The sequence below is a fragment of the Salarias fasciatus genome, chromosome 1 (assembly GCF_902148845.1).
Source record: "Salarias fasciatus chromosome 1, fSalaFa1.1, whole genome shotgun sequence".
Classification (NCBI taxonomy): Eukaryota; Metazoa; Chordata; class Actinopteri; order Blenniiformes; family Blenniidae; genus Salarias; species Salarias fasciatus.
The window spans coordinates 37,692,242-37,714,460 of NC_043745.1; the positions used below are offsets into that span (position 1 = coordinate 37,692,242).

The window sequence follows — 22,219 nt, forward strand, 5'->3', positions numbered from 1 at the left end:
ATTATTTTACATTGCACATTTCAGGGGTATATCATAATGGACATTGCACATTTTTGTGTATTGACTAAACATTTAAAAATTATTGCCCTGGTTTCCTTGCCTATATTTTTTCTATAATTATTCTACTTTGGGTGACATATCTCTGCAAAGCAGGATACCAGAAGAGATATCACTTTCTCTATCTTTTATGAACAGCTTTTTTTTTTTTTTTTTTTTTTTTTTTTTTACATTTCACTTTTTTACATCATGCAGGTGAGTCTTAAAGATCCTTAAAATTATATAAATTATTGGATAACAGTATCCTGTGTTGTGACGTGGTACAGTAACCGTGCAGAGGCAGCAGATCACCCTGGACTTGTCAAGAACACACACACTAAATAGACTCCTTTAAACATACTCACACTCGCTTCCTGCACTGTATTTGTTTTCATTCTGTGGGATTGGCCAATCCGGTGCGAGATGGGAGGATACGGCCCCGCCCCTCAAGTGAAGCCACGCCTCTATGTTCAAGGAACACCGCTTCATACATACACTGTTGTTAGCGACGTAGCTTCTACGGTCAGCTTCTTTTTCTTTTACATTCACACCCGCGACCACTTTTTTCTCAACTTCACTTTCTGTCGCCACCGGCTGAATGAGCGAGTAGCGGTCCCCCGGCCAGGATTCGTTGCGCCGGTGCGTCCCGTTGTTGCTGGTGGCGGTCGCCGGAGGTAAGTTAAGACTAGTGTTAGCTAGTTAGCCGCTGTAAGAGATGAGGGGGTTGGTTGTTGTGCTAGCCGTAGCATTTTAGCCGCTGCTTAACCTTGCTTGACAGAACGACCGGTGAGCTTGCACCGTCTGCTAATTTCGCGCTGAATGCGGCGTGTCGGTGGGTTTTTATCCTCCAGCAAAATAACATGACAAGTCAGTAGCGGCTATGCTAGCTTGCTGTGACGATAAGTGAGGTCGTCGGCGAGGCTAGCAACCTCATAGGGGCGAACCACGCTGAAGTTAGCCTCCGCCTCGTAGCTTCCGTTCAAGACTGGCAATGTAGTGTTTTACAGTATCAAGCAACACGTTAGTTCTCTAAGTAACTTTGTGTACTCGTGCTAAGCCACTTAATAAAAACTGAAAACTTTCCGAGGCAAACTTTGTCATCTGATAAACTAACTTCTGCCGATGGACTAGAGACTCGCTGCTAATATTTTACACGTAGCTCACAATCAAGTATTATAAAGTCCTATGTTCCCATGACTTCACATGAGAGGTCATGCTTTGTTAGAATTTTACGCTTTGTCCTGCCTAGAATCGATACGTAAAATTGATCATATGTGGTCTTACTCTTGAACTGTAAATCTGAAAGTTGCATTTCCATAAATGGAGCGATTTCTGAAAATATTCCAGTAGCTTTAGGACAACTATTGTTTCTAACGAACACTGATCTGCTTCTGGATCATTTAAAAACGAAATTTAAACGTTAAGTCTGTCTCTGGTCTCGGTAATATAAAATGTTCCCTTAATATCGAATCGGAAGCTAACTTCAGCTTCGGAAGTGGCGACCATGAATTAGCATGGAAGCTAACGATGTGTGTTTTGCTGCCAAGTTTCCTTTTAATGCATCACAATTTACCGCATGATTCGGGTGTGTTTTAAGGCCTGCGTTACTGGTTAATAGGCTATTTGTGTGGCGAAGTTAATTTTGTTTTATTGTCGGACTTCTCGCTGAACTCGATGTCGTTGGTGTTAGCCGTATGACGTGCTAGCATGCTAGCGGCTAACTATCGCATGTCTAAATATCATTGGTGGTCAAACAAACTGACTCCAACAACACAACTGTGCCGGGTATCCCACAAGCTCCGACACCCGTCTGCGTTGCCAGCTGCGATTTAGCATGGCCGCTTTCTTTCCTTCGAGAGTCGCGTCAGGCATGTTGGGCTCAGCTGATGTTCAGTCAGCAGAGTCCCGTTCGCTTTCAGCGACCGCCCGGCACTCCCCAAAGTCCGCCTCGCTGCCAGCATCCAGCCGGCGTGGAGCTGATTCCAAGGCGCCGGGAGTGAATTCAGCCGCCGAGACGAGTGAAAGCGGTCAGCTCACCGACGACGGGTCGCGGTAAGCTCGGTGGTAGGCAGAGAGAGGGGGGAGGGGATGAGGCAGGGCTACAGCGAAGCGACACACAGAGACCGAGACAGCGCCTACATGCCTGTTAAAACGCTGTCTGGGTGCTAAATGTTCGCCTGCTTTCAGCGATACTCGACAAATATCGGCACCTTTTGACTGCCGGCCGCGAGTTTTTGACGCTGGATGTGCGAACAGACACGATCTGGGCGTCTGAAGAGCGAGCGCTCGGCCGCCGTGCGCTCCCAGATCGGTGGTGCGGGACAGTGAGGCACAATGTCTGCTGTCCGCTGACCGAGCGGCAATGACGTACGCGTGCGTCCAGGGAGCGTCTGCAAATTACTGCTCTCCTCAGACACGTGCACTGTGCAGCCAGGGGACCACCCTCTTCTAAAATGGCAACTAAATTCCAACTACCAAACACAATGTTCCCAAAATAATATTTATTATTTTTAATGGAAGATATACTGCAATATCACACCAGAATCTTTCTGTGCCACGAGAGCTCACTTTATATTTCTGTAAATGAAGAAGTCATGTCGATTAAAGCACTGTTTACATGTGTCAACTCCCAGTTCATAATCTCCTGGGACTTGTTAGTTTGATTTGAGTCACCTGTAGCAATCCAACTGGGTTATCTGTCCGTATGAATATTTGTGTACTCTCCCCATTGTTAATGTTTATGATATTTTGCTCTCTGTATGCATGTGTGTGTGCTTGTGGTTTCATTGCCAATAAAAACGGCTAGTGACTCTGCACTTTATAATGTTTCAGTTTAAACAGACATTGGAGCTTAAGGTCCTGTTTAGAATATCTAATATTTGAAGAATATCTTCAAATAAACAACTTTATAATTTCAATTTTATACATTTTCAGTAAAAAAGGTGTATAATGGTTGCGTATTGTTACTGGTTATCAAATGTTATATTTTTTCATGTGGAATGGTGGAATTTTCTTTCTGCTTTCAGTGGCCCTGGAAGGAACTTGTGTTCCCTCTATTTGGAGACGGTCCCTAACCAGCTGTCACAGCCACTCTGCAGGGTGGAAATCTATTTGGGGACATCATGAAAAATCATTTTGTCAGACATGTTACTTCAAATCTTTACCATTAATTTATTATATTACTGTTTCTTAAGCTTTCCGAAGGTCTCTTGTTTAATGTTGGTATTTGGAAAAAGGTTCAGTTCAAAATAGTTGTAGAACTTTAAATTCATATTGGTATCATCTCTACAGACTGGTTGTTTCAGTGGTGTGTCTCAGTCGAGGTCTTATGTGCATGTTGGATTTATGTTTGAGAATTATGAGAAAATTAACAGCCGTCCTTCAGTACACAATTTATTTGGAATTCATATCAGGAGTGATAATATCAACATGCTACCTTCTTCTTTTTTAAGGAGGATATCTCTTCAGTTTCTACACTTTACTGTCAGCCAGCTTTTAATTGCTGTTTGACCTTTCTCGACTTCATGTATGCTGAAATAAAGTGACTTCCACGTGAAACTAGAACGGCCACCTTTGACCCAGGAGGGGTCCGGAGACCCGACCACACAGTGCAGTCCTTTGTTCTCTCCACACACATCCATGGGAACCAGGTGACCTTATGGTCTCACCTGAGCACAGGGTCACCAACAAACAATCAGATATGTACAGGACACGCAGAGATGCTATGAAGTGAAACTCTTCGTACACATTAATCAAGAAAGAGGATTCAGGAAACGGAGACCATACTGTGTTTGCTGTGGTAGCCTTTTTTTTAACCATGACAGATAGTTGGGTTTTGTTTTTTGTTTTTTTTTTTGCACACATTTTTTCACTGTGTGAATATTTCCTGCTGCCCCACACATGTTTAAAGTTTTAAGATAAAGTTAATACATCCTGTAAATGTTTTTACCTTTTGTTCTAATCTTACTTCAGGTATGTTAGAACACTTGTATTCAAAATATATGTGTATAAATGTATAGAATATATTCACCAGAACCAGCTGATTCAGCATTTAACAAATATAAATGCTTTATTAGTTTAGTGCCTTCACCATGATCTTTTGTTGTACGGAGACATGTTGGACAGAATCCCAGGTATCTCACCTGACATGTCAGATTTTTATTTGTTTGTAAATTGTCTTCAGTTTTGGCCAGGGATTGTTTTTTTTTTTTTTTTTTTTTTTTTGTAATCTTCAGTAAACCATCACCTGTTTTTTACCACATTAAATACACCCATAATCCTACCACATCTTAAATAAAGGATACAGCATATAGGTAATTTCAATTTGAATATGATATTTTCTTGGAAGGAAAAAAAAAAAGAGTCCAACACCAAATATTTTACTTTGGTTCTTTAGTTTGTTCAGTCGGTGGAGAAGAAAAGCTCTGAGGGGGGAAAAAATGTTTGTACCGGGAACAAGTTAATAAATAACAAAAAGTGCCTCAGATCAAGTGATTGCAACTATTCAGTGTCGATGTATTTATTTGATTTTTGGGGTCAGTCAGTCTGTCAGTTCTGTGCTTGAAAGGCGGCTCGGAGAGGGAGTGCTGAGGGAGGGAGAGAGGAAGAAGTGTGTGAGCATCCCAAAGGTGGAATGAATGAAAGGCATGGTGGATGTGGCAGACTTCAGGATGGTGCGAGAGGCTGTTTGGGGTCCGATTTGGGCTGTGGGGAAGTCATTTTTAACCACGATGAGTGAGGTTTAGCGTCTGACGCAGCAGCAAACAGGAATGACATTTCCGGGTCTCATCCTACAGACTGGTGCCTGACAGAGAATTTTAACACTGCCTGCTTTTTTTTTTTGTTTGTTTTTTGCTCAACAGATCAAGAGAACGCTTGATTAGCGACCCACTGTTAATTGTCTGCCTGTGTTTCTTTGCTTTAGCTTCTTTGATTATGTGTATACAATGAAGAGGCGTGCGGAGGACCAGGAACCGATATTCACGCCTCAGCAGCAGCAGCCCCGTCAACCCCCAGTTCAAGGTATCGCGGAAAGCTTCCAGCACCGGGCCCTCGCCCCGGCTCCCGCTGTGGTGGAGACGGCTGCAGACAACATGCAGCCCTCAACCGGCATCCAGTATTCTCTGCCGCAGGGTTACCAGGTGAGCTCGCTCCCGGGAGACGTTCACACGCAAAGAATTGTGCAGTCCAATTCACTTTCTGGATCTTTCTTTCTGACTCTTGAATTTCTTATTCAATCCTTCCTTTTAGGTGTCAGCAATGCCTCAGAGCACAAGTGGGCACGGACACAACAGTACTGCCCCCCACGTTGGTCCCCACCCACACAACCTCACCGTGCAGCCACAGGGCGCCGCCGTGGTCCAAGGACACGCTCATCCGCCAGCGCCCATGACTTCAACCCAGGGCCAGCAGCAGTTCCAGCGACTGAAGGTATCTGATCCCGAGTGTAACATCGGAAAAGCCATAAAGCCAGAATTTAAATCTTCTCCCTGCTGTGTGAGGTCTGTTGATGGAGGCTTCAGCCAATCATTTTTCTTGCTTTGATAGGTTGAAGATGCCTTGTCCTACCTGGATCAGGTGAAGCTGCAGTTTGGGAATCAGCCACAAGTTTATAACGATTTCCTTGATATTATGAAAGAGTTCAAGTCCCAGAGGTAAGTTGTAATGTTACGTTTTTTTTAACTTCAATAGAAAATAAATGAACCAGATTAGATGTTCTGAACTGATCTGTGCACCCGGTGTGATTCATTCTGTTACTACAGCATCGACACTCCCGGAGTCATCAACCGCGTGTCTCAGCTGTTCAAGGGCCACCCGGACCTCATCATGGGCTTCAACACTTTCCTGCCACCCGGGTACAAGATCGAGGTTCAGACCAACGACCTCGTCAACGTGACCACACCCGGTCAGATCCACTACATCACCCCGCACGGTATTTCAGTTCACAATATTCCTGCCAGTGGCCCGCCCAGCCAACCCGCAAGCCATCACCAGCACCAGAGTCAGCCGCAGCCGGCCTCGCACACCTCCACCAACACCACCACCACCGCCGCCACGACACCGACCATCCCCACCCCGCCTGCTCCGAGTAAAACCAGCAAGGTAAAGGAGATCCGATCCAGATTATCCACTCGTTTTAAATGGCTGTGGTAGTAAAGGGTAAAATATCGCTTTGTTCCTAACAGCCAGTTCAGTCTCCGGCCCACACGCCCACCAGCCAGCCCAATCCATCCATCCCATCCTACGCCTCGCCGCGCTCCCCGTCGGTCCAGTCCCACACTCCCGTCAGCAGCACGCCATCCAGCGGGCCCCCTCTCCAGAACAATCAGCCAGTGGAGTTCAATCACGCCATTAATTACGTCAACAAGATCAAGAACCGCTTCCAGGGTCAGCCAGACATCTACAAGGCCTTTCTGGAAATCCTTCACACGTACCAGGTGAGAAAATACCCAGAAGTTATTCTAAGACCCTGTTAACGCAACTGTTCAAGTGAAAGCTTGTTTTTGGGTTTTTATTTCAGAAAAGTTTTGTGTTCTCACGGCACTGTTTTGAAAACAATGTCTGTTTGCACAAAAAACTTCAGAAACACTGCATATCACGTAGTTTTCATGTTGCACCACTAGTTGGTGTTGTTGTCTCTCTCTGCAGAGCTAGTTACTACGGCTGCACATTCCTCATTTCCATGTAGACAGATTGTTTTCTGTCTTCCCCTTTGGAGCCGATTTCATTGAGTCCAAGCACTGCTGTCATGTAAATGAACACCCAAGATACAAATTTTCCACGTTCATTTTTCAGAAGGAACAAAGGAACGCTAAAGAGGCTGGAGGTAACTACACCCCCGCCCTGACGGAGCAGGAGGTCTACACCCAAGTGGCGCGGCTTTTCAAGAACCAGGAGGACCTGCTGTCAGAGTTCGGACAGTTCCTTCCTGATGCAAACAGCTCTGTGGTGAGTCTCTGTCAATACGATCATTTCATTAGTGCGTTAACTGTTCAAGTTCTTCACTGTAGCGTCACTGAATTCTCTTATTTGGCTATTCTGTGCAAAGAGTGTTGAATTTAAAAGGTGCCTTATGACAAGGAGTTAAGTAGTATTTTTTTTTCAGTCAAACACAGTTTGTTAGTGTTTATCCATTTAAATCATGACCCCACTTGAATCTTTAAAAACCGAAGATAGAGGACTTGATGGCTGTTATATTTTTAGTTTTACATGTTAAAACACACTACAACACAACAGGAGGAAGTAATTCAAGCACAAAATCTTTGGGAGAAAATCTTAAAAAAAAAGTATATATTGTTGATTTCAGACCAGCGATAGCTGAACTTGAATTTGTTGTCAGGTGTTTTGATTAGATTGCACATTGCTGATTTTTGTCAGTTTTGCTGATTTGGTATTGTCACTTCATATAGTGTCAGGCTTTAGGAGCTTAACTACACAACAGCTGCAGACTTTGCACATTTCCTTCGGTTGGCTGCGTTATGAATCGTTTGTGATGTAAATAAATCGGAGGTGAATTGAGATTATTCTGCGGCGCCGTCTCCTTTCAGCTGCTGTGCAAGACGACGCCGGACCGGGCGGATTCGGTGCGTAACGACCACGGCGGCACCGTCAAGAGGCCTTTGCTGAACAACAAGCAGAGGCTGAGCCAGAACGGCCTTCCCATCAGGAGACCTGCTGGAGTGGGAGCCACGCCACCTGTCAAGGTACCCAGGTCTCCCTGCATCCAGGGGTTCAGAGTGTGGCGAGACGCCCCTCCCTCACTGAAACTGGATGTGCTAGGTGGTTTGGCGGGTTTTTATCAATTACATATATCTCATAAAACGTCTGGAGGCCTTAAAATTACATGTTTTTGTGACTGCAGCAGAAGGATTGATTTTGTAAATGATCTCGTTTTAACCTTTCAGAAGAAGCCCAAAATCATGGGGAAGGACCACAGCCTGGCTGAGGTGGGCAAGCACAGCACCAGCACCGAGACCATGTTCTTCGAGAAGGTGTGTGCTTCACCGGGTTCTGCGAGGACAACACGGACGTCACACACATCTTCACTATCTAATGCAAACACTGCAAATCTAAGTACATTTTTTTTGTCTTTGTGAACTATGGCAGGTGAAGAAGGCTCTCCGCAGCTCCGAGGCCTACGACAACTTCTTGAGGTGTTTGCACATCTTCAATCAGGAGGTCATTTCACGCACTGAGCTGGTCCAGTTAGTTATACCGTTTCTCGGGTGAGTTCAGCCACAAGTCCATGGCTATTCCCAGCATTATTCCCAACATAGTTGTGTGAACGAGCCCTGAATTAAACGCCTCTAACAGAAGAACCATCACACTTTAACCTCGACCTCTCACAGTTTAAGAACAATAATTTCTAAAGTCAATATTTCATCATATAGTTAAATCTTGATCGGAATACAAGAACCCATAATCCACCATGAGGCTGTGTGTCACTCCATTAGTCAAACACACACATCAGTACACAAACTGTTGCATGAGGTGTCTGCTTGTGTAATGTGTTGGTTAATGAGTTCAGTCTTCCAGGCAGCGGTAGTGTCATAATCATTCGTGCTTATTGATGCAATGGGAGAGTAATCACATGTGATCCACATTCACATTATTCGCACACAGACTTTTTGACACTGACATCCAACATCAGCGATCAGAAACCTGCCTCCTTCCCTCTGACGTCTACAGCAAAACTCTATAAAGGAAACGCGTCATTATTGGGCTTATTTAATCCCAGATGACCATCTATGAGCAGAGTTTAAAAAATGCTGTTATTTCTCTAATAGATTTTAATTCCATAATGTAGTCAATCAGGTTTTCCATAAAGATGAACTGTTTTAAAGGAAAGCATTCAATTTCAAACTCATGAAACTCAAGATCTTTTTTAGTTTTAACCCATTCTGGCGTTTTGTGGCTGATTCGACAGGAAATTCCCGGAACTTTTCACCTGGTTTAAAAACTTCCTGGGCTACCGAGAGTCGAGTCATGGCGAGTCGAGCCACGTGGAGAGTCTGCCCAAAGAGCGTGCCACCGAGGGCATCGCCATGGAGATCGACTACGCCTCCTGCAAGAGGCTGGGCTCCAGCTACCGCGCGCTGCCCAAGAGCTACCAGCAGCCCAAGTGCACAGGAAGGACGCCGCTGTGCAGAGAGGTGAGTCACTGAAGGAAGTCTGCTTATTCAAGGTATTTATATCATGTGTTTAATCTCTCTCACCAGGGCAGAAGGCGCTATAGAGTCTCAATGTACAGCAGCAGTACGGTTCAGTTCCATGCGCCTGTTTGGAGTTGAAACAAAAGAAGGGACGCACCGATTTCATTTGTATTGAGTTGTTTTTAAATTCCTGGTGTAAAAGGACAACTTCGTACATTTTTAGTTGTTTTTTTTTTTTTAAATATTTAATTCCTCTAATCCAGTGTTAAACACTTTCAATCATGAGTGGACTGGATTGGTAAAGCAGTGTCATAATAATATTCAAATTTAAAGTTTTTCTTTGTTGTAGCGTGGATAAAAATTTCTTTATTTTCAAGAAAATTAAACGATTACTATGGAAATGGAGTACACTCTTCACAAAAAGCCAGTTTTACTTATACTTTGTGGTGCAAAGTAAACTGAAAAGTCCAAAAAACATCTGCTGCAGCTGTTGCATTATGGATGCTTTTACAAACTCCTCTTGACAACAAGGGGATTTGAGACTAATGTTAGTTTGAGAGCAATGAGGTGGCTAGCTTTCATTTCCAGTATCTCAGCTCCAGTGTCAGTGTTGACTAGTGTTGATCTTAACTTTTATTAATGTTGTTTTTCTTCTTTCCATCATTAGTCAGACAGCTGTGAGTGTCTTCGTGCACGTGCGTTAATGTGAGCGCACGCCGTGCTTCATGTCTTCCTGCAGGTTTTAAACGACACGTGGGTTTCCTTCCCGTCGTGGTCTGAAGATTCCACGTTTGTGAGCTCCAAGAAGACTCAGTACGAGGAGCATATCTACCGATGTGAGGATGAACGCTTCGAGGTGAGAAACGATCGAACCAGCGGCGCACGCATCTTTTTGAATGTATGATGAGTATGTTTTTCCGAGTTACTTAATGCAGTGTTTCGATAAAAAAACAACCTACAAATAATGGTCAGAAGAGAAAAATACTGAAAGTAGTAGCAAATTAACCGGCGCTGTGGATTTCCTTCTTTGTTTTTCTCCAGCTGGATGTTGTGTTGGAAACCAACCTGGCCACGATACGAGCCCTGGAGACGGTGCAGCGGAGGATCTCCCGGATGTCGGCCGAGGAGCAGCTCCGCTTCAAGCTGGACAACACCATGGGAGGCTCGTCGGAAGTCATCCACCGCAAAGCCATCCAGAGGATATACGGCGACAAAGCCGCGGACATCATCGACGGGCTGAAGAGGAACCCCGCCGTGTCCGTCCCCATCGTGCTGAAAAGGTAGAATCCCGACTGCCGTCAGCCTTTCGATTATCACGGAGCCCGTTTCATTTGGACGTCGCGGCGTTCGTCTCTGTTTCAGATTAAAAATGAAAGAGGAGGAGTGGAGAGAGGCGCAGAGAGGCTTCAACAAGATCTGGAGGGAGCAGAATGAGAAGTATTACCTGAAGTCACTGGACCATCAAGGCATCAACTTCAAGCAGAATGACACCAAAGTGTTGCGTTCAAAGACCCTGCTGAATGAGATCGAGATGTTGTATGATGACGTAAGGAAGCATTTCTGATGTTACTGCTAGATTTTACATAACTTCGTTGGATCGTAGTGACTGAATAGAATTATTCGGATATCGGTTTTGCAGTCGAAGCTTTCAGAATCGGCTCGTTTGTGGTCACAAGTTGTCTACATAGTCGTCTGTTTTCCCGTAGCGCCAGGAGCGAGCATCAGAAGAAACGGCCACGCCCCCGGCGAGCGGCCCCCACATGACGCTGACCTACGAAGACAGCCAGATCCTGGAGGACGCCGCCGCCCTCATCATCCACCACGTGAAGAGGCAGGTGGGCATCCAGAAGGAGGACAAGAGCAAGATCAAGCAGATCATCCACCACTTCATCCCGGACCTGCTGTTCTCGCGGCGCGGCGAGCTCTCCGACGTGGAGGAGGAGGAGGAGGAAGAGGAGGAGGACGCGGAGGCGGAGCACGACGGCCCCAAGAAGCACAACGGTCTGCCGGGCGGCAGCCCGCCCAAGTCCAAGCTGCTGTTCAGCAACACGGCGGCTCAGAAGCTGCGGGGCACCGACGAGGCCTACAACATGTTCTTCGTCAACAACTACTGGTACATCTTCCTCCGCCTCCACCACATCCTCTGCTCGCGTCTGCTGCGCATCTACGGCCAGGCGGAGAAGCAGATTGAGGAGGACGCCCGTGAGCGGGAGTGGGAGAGGGAGGTGCTGGGGCTGAAGAGGGAGAAGAATGAAAACCCAGCGATTCAGCTGAAGATGAAAGAACCAAGTAAGGAACAACTAGTTTGTTTGTTTTGTGTGGTTCTTTTCAGGTGTGTTTCTGCTCTCCGTATAATCTGACATGTCTCTGTCGTCTCCCCTCAGTGGACGTGGACGTGGACGACTACTACTCAGTCTTTCTGGAAATGGTGCGTAACCTCCTGGATGGGAACATGGAGCCGGCTCAGTATGAGGACTCCCTCAGGGAGATGTTTACTATCCACGCCTACGTTGCCTTCACGATGGACAAACTCATCCAAAGCATCGTCCGGCAGGTGAGCACAGCGCAGCGGCCGAACCGTGTCGGTCTGAATGTCAGACCGTCCTGATTCTCAGACCACAGTCAGGTGAAAGTTATTCACAACCTCAAGCTTGTCAACTGTTTCACCGAGTTTAAAGCTTATCTATAAGGTGTAATTGCATTTTGACCATGATTTCAAAGCAAAGATATTAAATGTGCTCAACTAATCAGATTTTTTCCTCTCATGAAAAGTATATTTTATGTTGTTCATTTTATCACATCAACCGCAGTTCTCCTGGTTGCCACCGGGGGTGTTGGTGCCCTCTGACTCTGTCACCCTCCAGCTGATTTACTCCTTTCACTCTGAACCCGTTTTCAGCTGCAGCACCTGGTCACAGACGACGTGTGTGTGCGTGTGACCGACATGTACCTCGGTGAAAGTGCCAATAAGGCCACAGGGGGCGCTCTGTCCACGCAGACGTCCCGGGCCGCCCCAGAGGGAGCCTATCAGCGCAAGGCGGAGCAGCTCATGTCGGATGAGAACTGCTTCAAGGTACCAAAAGCCCCCTAAAAGCAGTGATGCTTTACGGCCTTGCACACTGAGCTCACGGCTGTTTGCACGGCTTGTTTTTGCAGTTGGTGTTTGTGAAGAGTCGAGGAACCGTCAGTCTGGCCATGGAGCTGTTGGACACGGAAGAGGAGAACTCCGATGAGCCGGCGGAGGCAGAAGTAAGATGATGTTCTGGATTAAATCATTTTAACTTCTGAACGAGTCGTTTTCTCTCTCTGAATCAAGAAGCCACCTCAACTTAAACATCTTCTTTTTCCCTCTCCTTTCTGCAGAGGTGGTCAGACTACATGGGCAGGTACCTGAACTCAGACTCTGCGTCCCCCGAGCTGCGTGAGCACCTGGCTCAGAAGCCCGTGTTCCTCCCCAGGTGAGGCTCCAGCCACATCCCTCCTCCTCCTCCTCCTCCTCCTCCTCCTCCTCCTCTCACAGTTTAGGCTTCTGTCCTGATGGTCTTCTAGTCACGAGCCGAGCCAAACCAGCTGCCAAATCCAACTCACTTTCCACGGTAGACGCAGTGCACAACCAACCCCGACTTTAGGAAGCTGTTTCTTTCTCACGGCCGTGCGAGCCGCGGCTTTCCTCCGAAAAGCTCCGACAGTTTAGAGGTCAGAGAGTTAAACCGACCAATCCGATCGGCCGTCGGCGTAACCGTTCCTAGGTTTCGACTTCTGCCTCACATGGAAGATTGCACTTTATATAGTCGTCTTTTTAAAAAGGGAGTTTATTTATTCATCTAGCTAGTTCTTTCTTTTTTTTAAATGGGGGCTTTATTTATTACCAGGGAAGTTTTCATAGGATGGTTTTTTTGGCTGGATTTTGATGACTGAGCGTAGCAGAAGACTAAAAAGAATCATTGGTTTCAATATTTATATTGTATTTAATTAAAACAAAGGGTTTTCATTGTGTAATGTAAACAAAAGAAAGTGAAAATAAATGGGTTCTAGCTTTTCTGTCAGTTTGTTTTTATTTTTCTATGTGTTGGATGTTAGCTGAAGAGACTGAAGCTCCTCTGTGAGAGACTCTCTTAGGAGACCACAGAAGTTGTGATTTGCTTTTCACCTTATCATGCCCTTTGTGATTGTATTCAGATAAAAAAAAGAAAAGAAAAAAGGTCCTGTATGTGGTTTGATCACTGTCTGCAAATGTAAATGTTTCAATGTTCATTTGTTGAAGTGTGTTCTACTTAGTGTTCTGTTTGTAATGATTTTCAGTGGAAACGGTGCTCTCCCGTTGCAGCTTTTTGTTTCTGCTGAGATTCTTTCCACTGGTTTAACAGCGTAGTGCCAATAGTTTGTTTTGTTTGTTTATATTTTTTCCTTTCTTTGTTTGTTTGTTTTAAATTCCACTGGTCAAGCACATTGTCCGCAACTCTTGTACAGACGAGTAGGGTTTGTAAATAAAAGGATTGTCTAAATTGTACGTATACATGTTGGTGTATTTCTTTCGGCTCACAGCTGCTTGTTGAAGGCATGGCTGAGTCTTCAAGACGCTGAGTGAGTGTTGTTCTTATTGACGGTGCTTGTTTTTCTTTTGTTGAAGTTCTTTTTGTTCCGTTTGAGATGGCTGTCCATTACCATAAGCATTTGAAAAAAATCACTTTGAAAACTCCAAAAGAATTTAATTTTTTCCTCTTATTTGACCCATTGCATAAATCTGGTGCCTGTCTATGATTTATCAGTGGGATCACCCACATGTCGCCCCCTTCCTCTTTTTTTTTTCTTTACCCTTTTTCATCCAATCTATGAGAGATCAGCAGCAACAAGAGGCCAAAAAACAGAAACGGGCCTGTCCTGAACGGCAGTGAAATTCCCGGCGGTTTCTCTTCCAGTTGTGTTGGGTCTCCATCTCATGATCATGAGTGTTTTGTCCGTGGTTGGTGGAAGTTTGTGCACATCGGACTCATGTTTGACATTAGCCTCTGGTCAGGGAGCACCTCTCTAGTGTCTTGTTTCTCACAGTTCTGACTTGAAATTGGCCTGACTGTCATGTCTTTTAAGTGGAAAACTAAACAAAACAAAATAAGCTTCATGGTTTCAGTCCCCGCTCACCTGTACCCCCGGTGGTAAGTACACATTTAAAACCTTCTCTTCAGGTGGGGTGAATCATTGCTTCTTCTTTTTTTTTTTTTGTCTTCTTTTTTTTTTTTAATTACCTGCACAAAAATTGGGATCGATCTCCAATTGTAGGCCAAGCATATTGAAATTTCTTGGATGTGGCTGTGCAAACGGATGTGCACTGTACAGAAATATTACCACTGCTGCCTCTGCTGCTCTTATAGATCCACATTTCCCACGAATGATTTGACTCCTCCCTAATTAACCCTGTTTCTCGGTGAGTTGCAATGCATGGGTTTAAAAAAACAACAACAGCAAATAACTGTTTTAAAGGGACAGTCCTCTCAAATCCCACTGTAATGCTCTCAGATTTGCTTACTGCCATGTGTATTGTGACTGACTGCATCTTCTAAGCTTTGAAAGTTCACTGTCAGAACACATAATTGTGGCATCAAGTTTTTCTTAAGTGAGATTATTAGAAATAAATCATGTGTTGCACCCTTTTGGTGTGTGGAAGTTGTTTTGTTTTTTCCCCTGTGTCAGTCGCTGTTATTCATGGCTGTTCATTTCTTCTGGCTTTCAGGAACCTGAGGCAGATCAGGAAGTGCCAGCGGGGATGGGAGCAGCTGCAGCAGGAGCGGCTGGCCAAGGGCTCGGCGGACAAGTCGCAGGACGGCAGCAGCGAGCTGAAGATGGAGTGCAGGTTCAAGCTCAACTCCTATAAGATGGTCTACGTCTGCAAGTCCGAGGACTACATGTACAGACACACCGCCCTCACTCGGGCGCACCAGGTGAGTCCCGGACCCGTCAACACCCTTCATCTCTAACTTCTCAACTTTTTCCGCACATACCTGCTTAAATTGAGCCCCTTGAGATGAATTCTGAGATAAATGATATTTATGTTAGAGCCACGCACCAAGTAACTAATTTCCCATCATCACACTTTAACCCGTCATGCTCTGAGTTGATGAATATACAGTTCATCCCCAAAGTATTCAATCCCCATCACTTCTTTCACATTCTGTTATCTTACAGCCTGATTCCTACATGGATTAACTTCTCTTTTCCTCATCAGTCGACACACAACATCCCATCGTGACAAAATGAAAAACGATTTTTAGAAATTTTTGCAAATGCATTAAAAATGAAAAATTGAAAACTCAATCGCAGATAAACATTCACTTCCTTTGCTATGACGCTTAAAACTGAGTTCAGCTGCATCCTGTTTCCACTGACCGTCCCTGAGATGTTTCCACGACTTGACTGGATTCTACTTGTGCTAAATTCAATAGATTAGACTTCATTTACAAAGGCATACACCGGTCTATATAAGGTCCAGCAGCTGAAAGATCATGTCAGACTAGAAACAAAGTCAAAGGAATGGTCTGTAGACCTCTGAGGCTGGACTGTATGGAGGCACAGGTCTGGAGAAGGGTCCAGAAACATTTCTGCAGAACTGAAGATCCTGATGAGCACAGTGGACTCCGTCATTTACTGAGCAGTCATGGCAGAAGGGCCTTGACCAGGGAGTTGACCGAGAACCGGATCGTCAGTCTGAAAGAGCTCCAGCGTTCCTCTGAGGAAATGGGAGAACCTTCCAGAAGGACTCCACCAACCAGGCCTTTATGATCGAGCGGCCAGACGGCAGTCACCCTCAGCAAAGCTGCTTGGAGTTTACCAAAAGGCTCCTAAAAGACTCTCAGTCCAGGAGGAACAAGGTTCTCTGGTCTGATGAAACCAAGACTGAACCCTTTGTCCTGAATGCCAAATTCTGATTATCATCTGGAAAACACCATCCCTTATGGTGAAACACGGCGGAGGCAGCATCATGCTGTAGGGCTGTTTTTCAGCAGCAGGGACTGGGAGACCAGTCAGGATAAAGGGAAAAATGAATGCAGCAACGTACAGAGACCTCCTGGATGAAAACCTGCTCCAGAGCTCTCAGGACCTCAGACTGGGGCGACGGTTCACCTTCCAACAGGACAACGACCTGAAGCACACAGCCGAGATAACGGAGGAGAGGCTTCAGGACAGGTCTGGGAATGTCCCCGAGCGGCCCAGAGCCCAGACTGAACCCGACTGAACATCTCTGGAGAGACCTCAGAACAGCTGAGCAGCGACGCTCCACATCTAACCTGACAGAGCCGGGGAGGATCTGCAGGGAAGAACCAGGAAAAATACACCGAATGCAGGGGAACCGAGCTCGAAGCTTCAAACCCAAGAAGACTTGAGGCTGTAAGGGCTGCTGGAGGAACCTCAACAAATCCTCAATAAAGCGAGTGAATACTGCTGAATGTGTTTCAATTTCAGTTTTTCACGTTTAATAATAATTTGCAAGAAATTCTAAAACATGTTTTTCTCTTTGCCAGTGTGGGGTGTTGTGTGTAGAAGTTATTCCATGTTCGAATAAGAATAACATAAAAACTGTGAAAAAGGGAAAGCTCTGTCCATTACTGAACTGCAAAAAGTTGTTTTTCTTGCACTGCAGATTCATATTCTGCTTATTTGGCCAATGAGGTGGCATGAAGCTCTCGCTGCTGGATTAGGTTCTGTTGTATGACAAAGGTTCCAATCCAGTCCTCTTATGCTCTATTTGGTGTCTCAAAAACCTCCAAAAATCTCTCAGAAGTTCAGTGTTGTTTGTCTTGTGGAATTATTTGTGCTAAGAAATGGACTCAGCAGTATAGGAAGGATGTGAAACCACAGGATAACAATGCTAACACCCTACACTTAGAGAACATTAGATATGTCTTGGCATCATTATTTTGTGTTACATATATATGTGGAAAAACTTCAGGTATCATTGTGTTGCACTATTTGTTATGCTGGTCTATTTTCACTTCCTAATAAAAAATATATGAAACGAAAAGAAAAACCTGCCAGAAACACAAAAAATCAAGGAGAAAAAGACTGAACAGTGTTTTAAAACACAAAATAGAACGCATCTGCTATGAATTGCAGATACACTGAATTTAGAAATGTAAAGAAGAGCACAAGTTGTTGTATCTGGTTAAAATCCAAGAAGAGAAAAAACAATTTTCAACATGTGGTTTTTAGAAACTTTAATATTTGTACAGATATGTGTGGTTATTATTAGGTAATTTTTCTTAATTATTCTTAGACTACATGTCAGTTAATTCAAGCAGAAAGCAGTTTAATTCAGTTCAGCTTTATTTATGTAGCAGCAGGCACAGCAGTCGTGTCTGCACCGTGGTCCGTGTTGATCAGAGTTCTGACTGTTTCCTCGCCTTTCAGTCTCACCAGCAGGTGAACCGGCGGCTGCACAGACGCTTCCATGCCTGGCTGGACTCGTGGGCCAGCGAGCACGTGACGGGCGAGATGGCGGCGGACAGCCAGAGGTGGCTGATGGGAGACGGGCAGGAAGGCCTGCTGTCCTGCACCACCACCCGCTGCCCCGAGGTCCTCCACTATCTCAACGTCAACAAGTACCGGGTGAAGTACCGAACGCTGTAGCACGGCGCCGCCGGCCTGCCGGCGCCACCGGACTCCCCGCTGCCAACGATTCAGTCTGATGTGTTCGTGACCCGTTTCCCACGCCGTGCAGGATTCTCTCTGTCAAGCTCAGGCTGCAAGCAGGAAGCTCTGCAGATGTAGTTGTCGCTGAATCCGGACTCTCCTGCCTAAATGCAGACTTTTAAATTGAAGGCGACATTTATGACATCTGCGAATGCAGATTCTGTTGGGCGCGTTTCCTGATGTTAATATTGGAGCAAAATGAGTTGTGTGTGTGTGCCTGTGGGTCGTCATCAGACAAATCGAGTTTCTACACAGTTTCATGTGTAATCAGACTTGTGCACGTGCAGTGGCGTGCACGTACAAGGACCTGCAAATGTCCATCTGACGCAAACTCCAGTCAGCTCTTTGTACCAGTGGAATTTTGTCCACGGCCATGTGTTTTTTAGCCCTCAGGCTGGTCTGGCAGGCATCCATCCAGATCCAGTATTAATGTGATGTTTGTCAATGACTGAGCTCCTCTTCAGTTGACTTCAGGAGAAACAGGACAGACCGAGAGCCTGGAAAGTCTGTTAAATGAATACAGAGGGCAAAAATACCCAGAGTTTCAAACCAACATCTGTTGAGGCAGAAATCCACCAAATGAGAAGGTTACAGAGATTTACACGGATGCACAGGACCACAAAACTAAACTCACAAGAGTTATTGTAAACGTGTGATTGCAAATATTCTCACACGTAGCTTTCGATCCACAGGCAGGCAGACGTCATGATGCTCCCGTTTTACACTCAGACATTTCACAGTTGGAACGTTGGAAACTCGAGCTCCGCGGCTTAACCTTCCAACTGTTTCGTTGTGAGATGACTTTACGGGAAACGTCCCGGCTCCTCCTGTCCAGACCAGATCGGACTCGGGAGCTTCACGCAGCTTCCGGCTGTAAACTTGTACAACTTTGTGAATGTTCTCAGCTCTCAGTCAAAGTGCAATAGTGCACCGTATAAATGTTCCACCTCCCCCGAGGCCGCTGGGTTTCTATCCACTGACAGTAATTTATGGCGGCCCAAACACTTGATGTAAATACTGTGTTCATATCTAGATTTGTTGTTTTGTTTTTTTTTTTTAATACAGATGTCATTGATGTGTAGCGTTGGTTAACACACACACACACACACACACACACACACACACACACACACACACACACACACACACACACAGTTTCAATCTTTGGTTAGAGGTTGCTGAGATTTTTATTCAGACAATGCAAATTGTAACAGTTTTTTACCAAAGGATGTTGTTCAGAGACTTTTGTTTTTATTTGTGGTCTGTTGAACGTCTGTCGTTCATCTGTTCTTTTTTTCTTTTTTTCTTTTTTTTACTGATTGGGTCCCTTTCTGCACATTTCTACCTTCAGTCTTCAGACACCGGTGTCTCTCGTGGTTTCAACATGTTTGAATGTAGCTGAACAGTCTTTTTTTTTTTTTGTTTTCCTTTTGAAAGTACGGTGTACTGCATGTCTATTCGACGAAAGACTGAAGTCTTAAACACACTCAACTGTTCAAAGAGAGTGATTGGAAACGAGCGATTGAGAGCCCGTCTCCACATGAGTTTCGTTAGTTTTCAGCCTGACGGACTCTGAATGTCAGCCACCAAACTCATCTACAGTTTAACTCAAAGAAAACAAGCAATAATTCTGTCTTTCAGTCGATAGCATATTTCTCGGTAAAATACAAATGCGAATGTTGTATTCCCTCAAACGAGGGGTTGAAACTAAAGGATCTTTTTGTTGCCTTTTCCTCTTTGCAGTTTAATTGGAATCGGCTGTGTAGATATTGTAGGTAAGTTTAGATGGAAAATAGGAATGCTGGACAGTGTTTCAGATGAGAGGTCGACACAGAGCAACACAAAACACTTGGTGTGTGACTTACTGATGATTTTCAGGTATGAATATAGACAGGACTGAAGCTCACACACACACACACACAGACTGAGGACACTCCTCAGACACGACGCCATCCTTCCTACATTCATAGCAGTGGTCGGTAACATAACCGGCTGCAGACAATCCAGGAACAGTTTATTAGGTGGGTTTTTATTTTTATATCTGCTGTGTTTGACAGCAGGACGTCCCGGGCGGAGCCGACTGTACATAAAGACTCTGTTTGTACCTCGTTTATTGTGTCTCTGCAATTGACTTTTATGATGTTGTACATGCGTGTTAGTATGATGTTTGGCATTAAATCCTTTGAGTAGACAGAAACTGGCCTCTCACGGCTCCGCTTGTCTCGTTTTTAGTCATTTAAAGCGCTCACTAGTTTATGCATACGTTCATTAATTGTTCCAACAAGTGGTCCGTGCATTTTGAAACGCATTTGAGAAGCTGTGGATCAGTGAGTGCAGCGAGTCGCCCTGTGGTTCAATCCCCGGGCTCACCTTGTTGAAGTGTCCTTGAGCAAGACGCTCTGGTGAGTATCTTTCAGGTTCAGTTCGTTTGTTTAAATTATTCTGTTAAAAAGGGTTTGGCGGTAGTTTCAACACATGCGCTTTGACTATTAGTGCACCACAAGCAGTTCTCCACCAGAACACATGGTGGCGCTGCTGAGCTCCAGTGGGGTTGCAGCCACAGTGACACAGGAGGGAGTGGTTTTCTCTGCTCATTAGTGGAGTCAAGGTGGCAGCAGGAGGACTTGAAGGCTTTTCCAGCGCTCCCAAACCAACTCAGAGGTAAGTTACCAAAAACACTGAAGTTCATGTACTGTGTTTTCAATTCAGATTTATTTTTATAGCTCCAGATGCAACACAGTCATTTCTCCACACTTGGACAGAGAAAAACCCAGCAGTTCTAGATGAGCAAGCAGAAGGACTGTGGGAAGGAAAAAAAAAAAACCTTTTGACAGGAAGGAAACCTGCAGAACCAGGCTCAGAGGTGGAGGGTTTCTGCTGTTGGCTGGAGTGACGGGGTAGAAGGAGAGGACAGATATTTTTAATTTTTAGATGGAAACTTTGCTGTCATTCTTGTAACATTATTTGACATTGAACTGTATAGGAAGCAGATCCAGGATTTTACAAAAAAAAGGTTCATTGTCTTATTGTCTGTCATTCATTTCAATCAACATTTCTGGGCTTTACTACCTCAGACTCTTGGGGAGAACGTCACTCTTTGTATTCTCGTCCTGCAAATCTGTTTAATGTGGTAGTTGAAGAATAATCTCTGGTCAAAAGTGGCTCCAGGTTCCTCACACTCCTGCTAGATGCTGAAGTAACAGCATCCACAGTTGTTCTGATGTTTAAATCATTTTTCTCAGGTGTTTTGGGCCAAATGTAATAACTTAAGTTTTATCTGCGTTTTGAAGCTGAAAATTCACATCGAGGTTGTTGTGTCTTTAAGACAAGCTTCTAGTTTGACAAGTTGATCGGTGCCATCTGGCTTCATAGATAAATAGATTTTTGTATCATCCGCATAACGATGGAAGTTAATGTAGTGTTTCCTGATGATGCTCCCTACAGGAAGCATGTATAATGTGAAGACTCTTCACTGAAGAGTATAGGTCCTAGAACAGAACCCTGCGGAACTCCTTGTCAAACTTTGATCTGAGCTGAAGAGTCATCCTTAACATTAACAAAGTGGAACCTGTGGTACCTAACCTGTTATTAAAGATAAGTTGATCTGCTCTAATTTTGATGTACTGATCAGGGGGAAATGTCATTGAACAGTCTAGTTGGGATTGGATCCAATGTACAAGTTGTTGGTTTAGATGAGGACACAATCGAGGGGAATTCAGAGAGTTCATTAGGATGAAAGGTTAATAGTTGAGTCAGGTTCTGATAGATCATCTGAGGATGTGTTTTGATTTGATCTGAGCTTTGAACTAAACAGTAGAGAAAATCTGGAAATTCAGATAAAATTTCAGTGTATGGAGCTCGGGGGGTGATACACCAAAACAAATAGAACAGGCTTCTGCTTTTTCCAGCTGGAGTTCATGAGGTTCAGAGTGAGACTTTCAAATGTTTTCTGCTTGGTTTTAGTTCCAGGACCACTAAGATTAGCGTTCTAAACGGATGGCATTCCTCCTCCTCGACCAGTTTCTTTAGAAATATACTAATTCGAGTAATGTATTGAGTCATGATGATCTTCTTTATTTTACGGCGTCTATTCTCTGGGGTACATAATGATCCAGTGGCTCCGGGGTATCCGTTTATTTTTTCTGAAATATTCCCAGACTTTGGAAACTGGATCTGGGTTTTCAAACCTCTTCCCCCCTTTTCCCACTGAATCCACTGCAGCTGCGCTGTGCAGCATCTCCTGCCATGAACCCAGTGTTATTGACTGCATCGACTAATTGTTGCAGCCCAGATAATGTGCGTTGTGGGGGGTTTCACTGAGGTTTGATGAATCAAAATTATTATCAGCT

General features: G+C 44.7%; 1 protein-coding gene across 5 annotated transcripts; it reads left to right on the forward strand.

Annotated features, from left to right (window-relative positions):
• Window positions 1-510: 510 nt before the first annotated feature.
• On the forward strand, window positions 511-20,072 carry LOC115399627 (paired amphipathic helix protein Sin3a-like). 5 transcript variants are annotated; one of them, XM_030107321.1, is made up of 21 exons: window positions 511-710; window positions 4,961-5,177; window positions 5,287-5,466; window positions 5,584-5,690; window positions 5,799-6,138; window positions 6,222-6,473; window positions 6,832-6,984; window positions 7,584-7,739; window positions 7,944-8,027; window positions 8,143-8,261; window positions 8,963-9,188; window positions 9,928-10,044; window positions 10,230-10,468; window positions 10,551-10,734; window positions 10,895-11,477; window positions 11,573-11,742; window positions 12,088-12,261; window positions 12,345-12,437; window positions 12,552-12,646; window positions 14,917-15,124; window positions 17,589-20,072. In XM_030107321.1, exons 2-21 carry the CDS (start codon window positions 4,983-4,985, stop codon window positions 17,805-17,807), a joined length of 3,894 nt encoding a protein of 1,297 aa, XP_029963181.1. In that variant the 5' UTR covers window positions 511-710; window positions 4,961-4,982; the 3' UTR covers window positions 17,808-20,072. The 5 variants fall into 5 exon arrangements, with proteins under 5 accessions (XP_029963181.1, XP_029963033.1, XP_029963345.1 ...); XM_030107173.1 differs by having other exon boundaries at window positions 7,941-8,027; window positions 17,589-17,807; XM_030107485.1 differs by lacking the exon at window positions 17,589-20,072 and adding an exon at window positions 14,558-14,610 and having other exon boundaries at window positions 7,941-8,027; window positions 14,917-15,047.
• The last annotated feature ends 2,147 nt before the right edge of the window (window positions 20,073-22,219 follow it).

Coding starts and splice junctions, on each gene's coding strand:
- LOC115399627 (XM_030107173.1), top strand. CDS start 4,983: ATGAAGAGGCGTGCGGAGGACCAGGAACCGATATTCACGCCTCAGCAG. Junction 5,691..5,798: donor AAAGAGTTCAAGTCCCAGAG/GTAAGTTGTAAT, acceptor CTGTTACTACAG/CATCGACACTCCCGGAGTCA. Junction 11,478..11,572: donor GCTGAAGATGAAAGAACCAA/GTAAGGAACAAC, acceptor GTCTCCCCTCAG/TGGACGTGGACGTGGACGAC.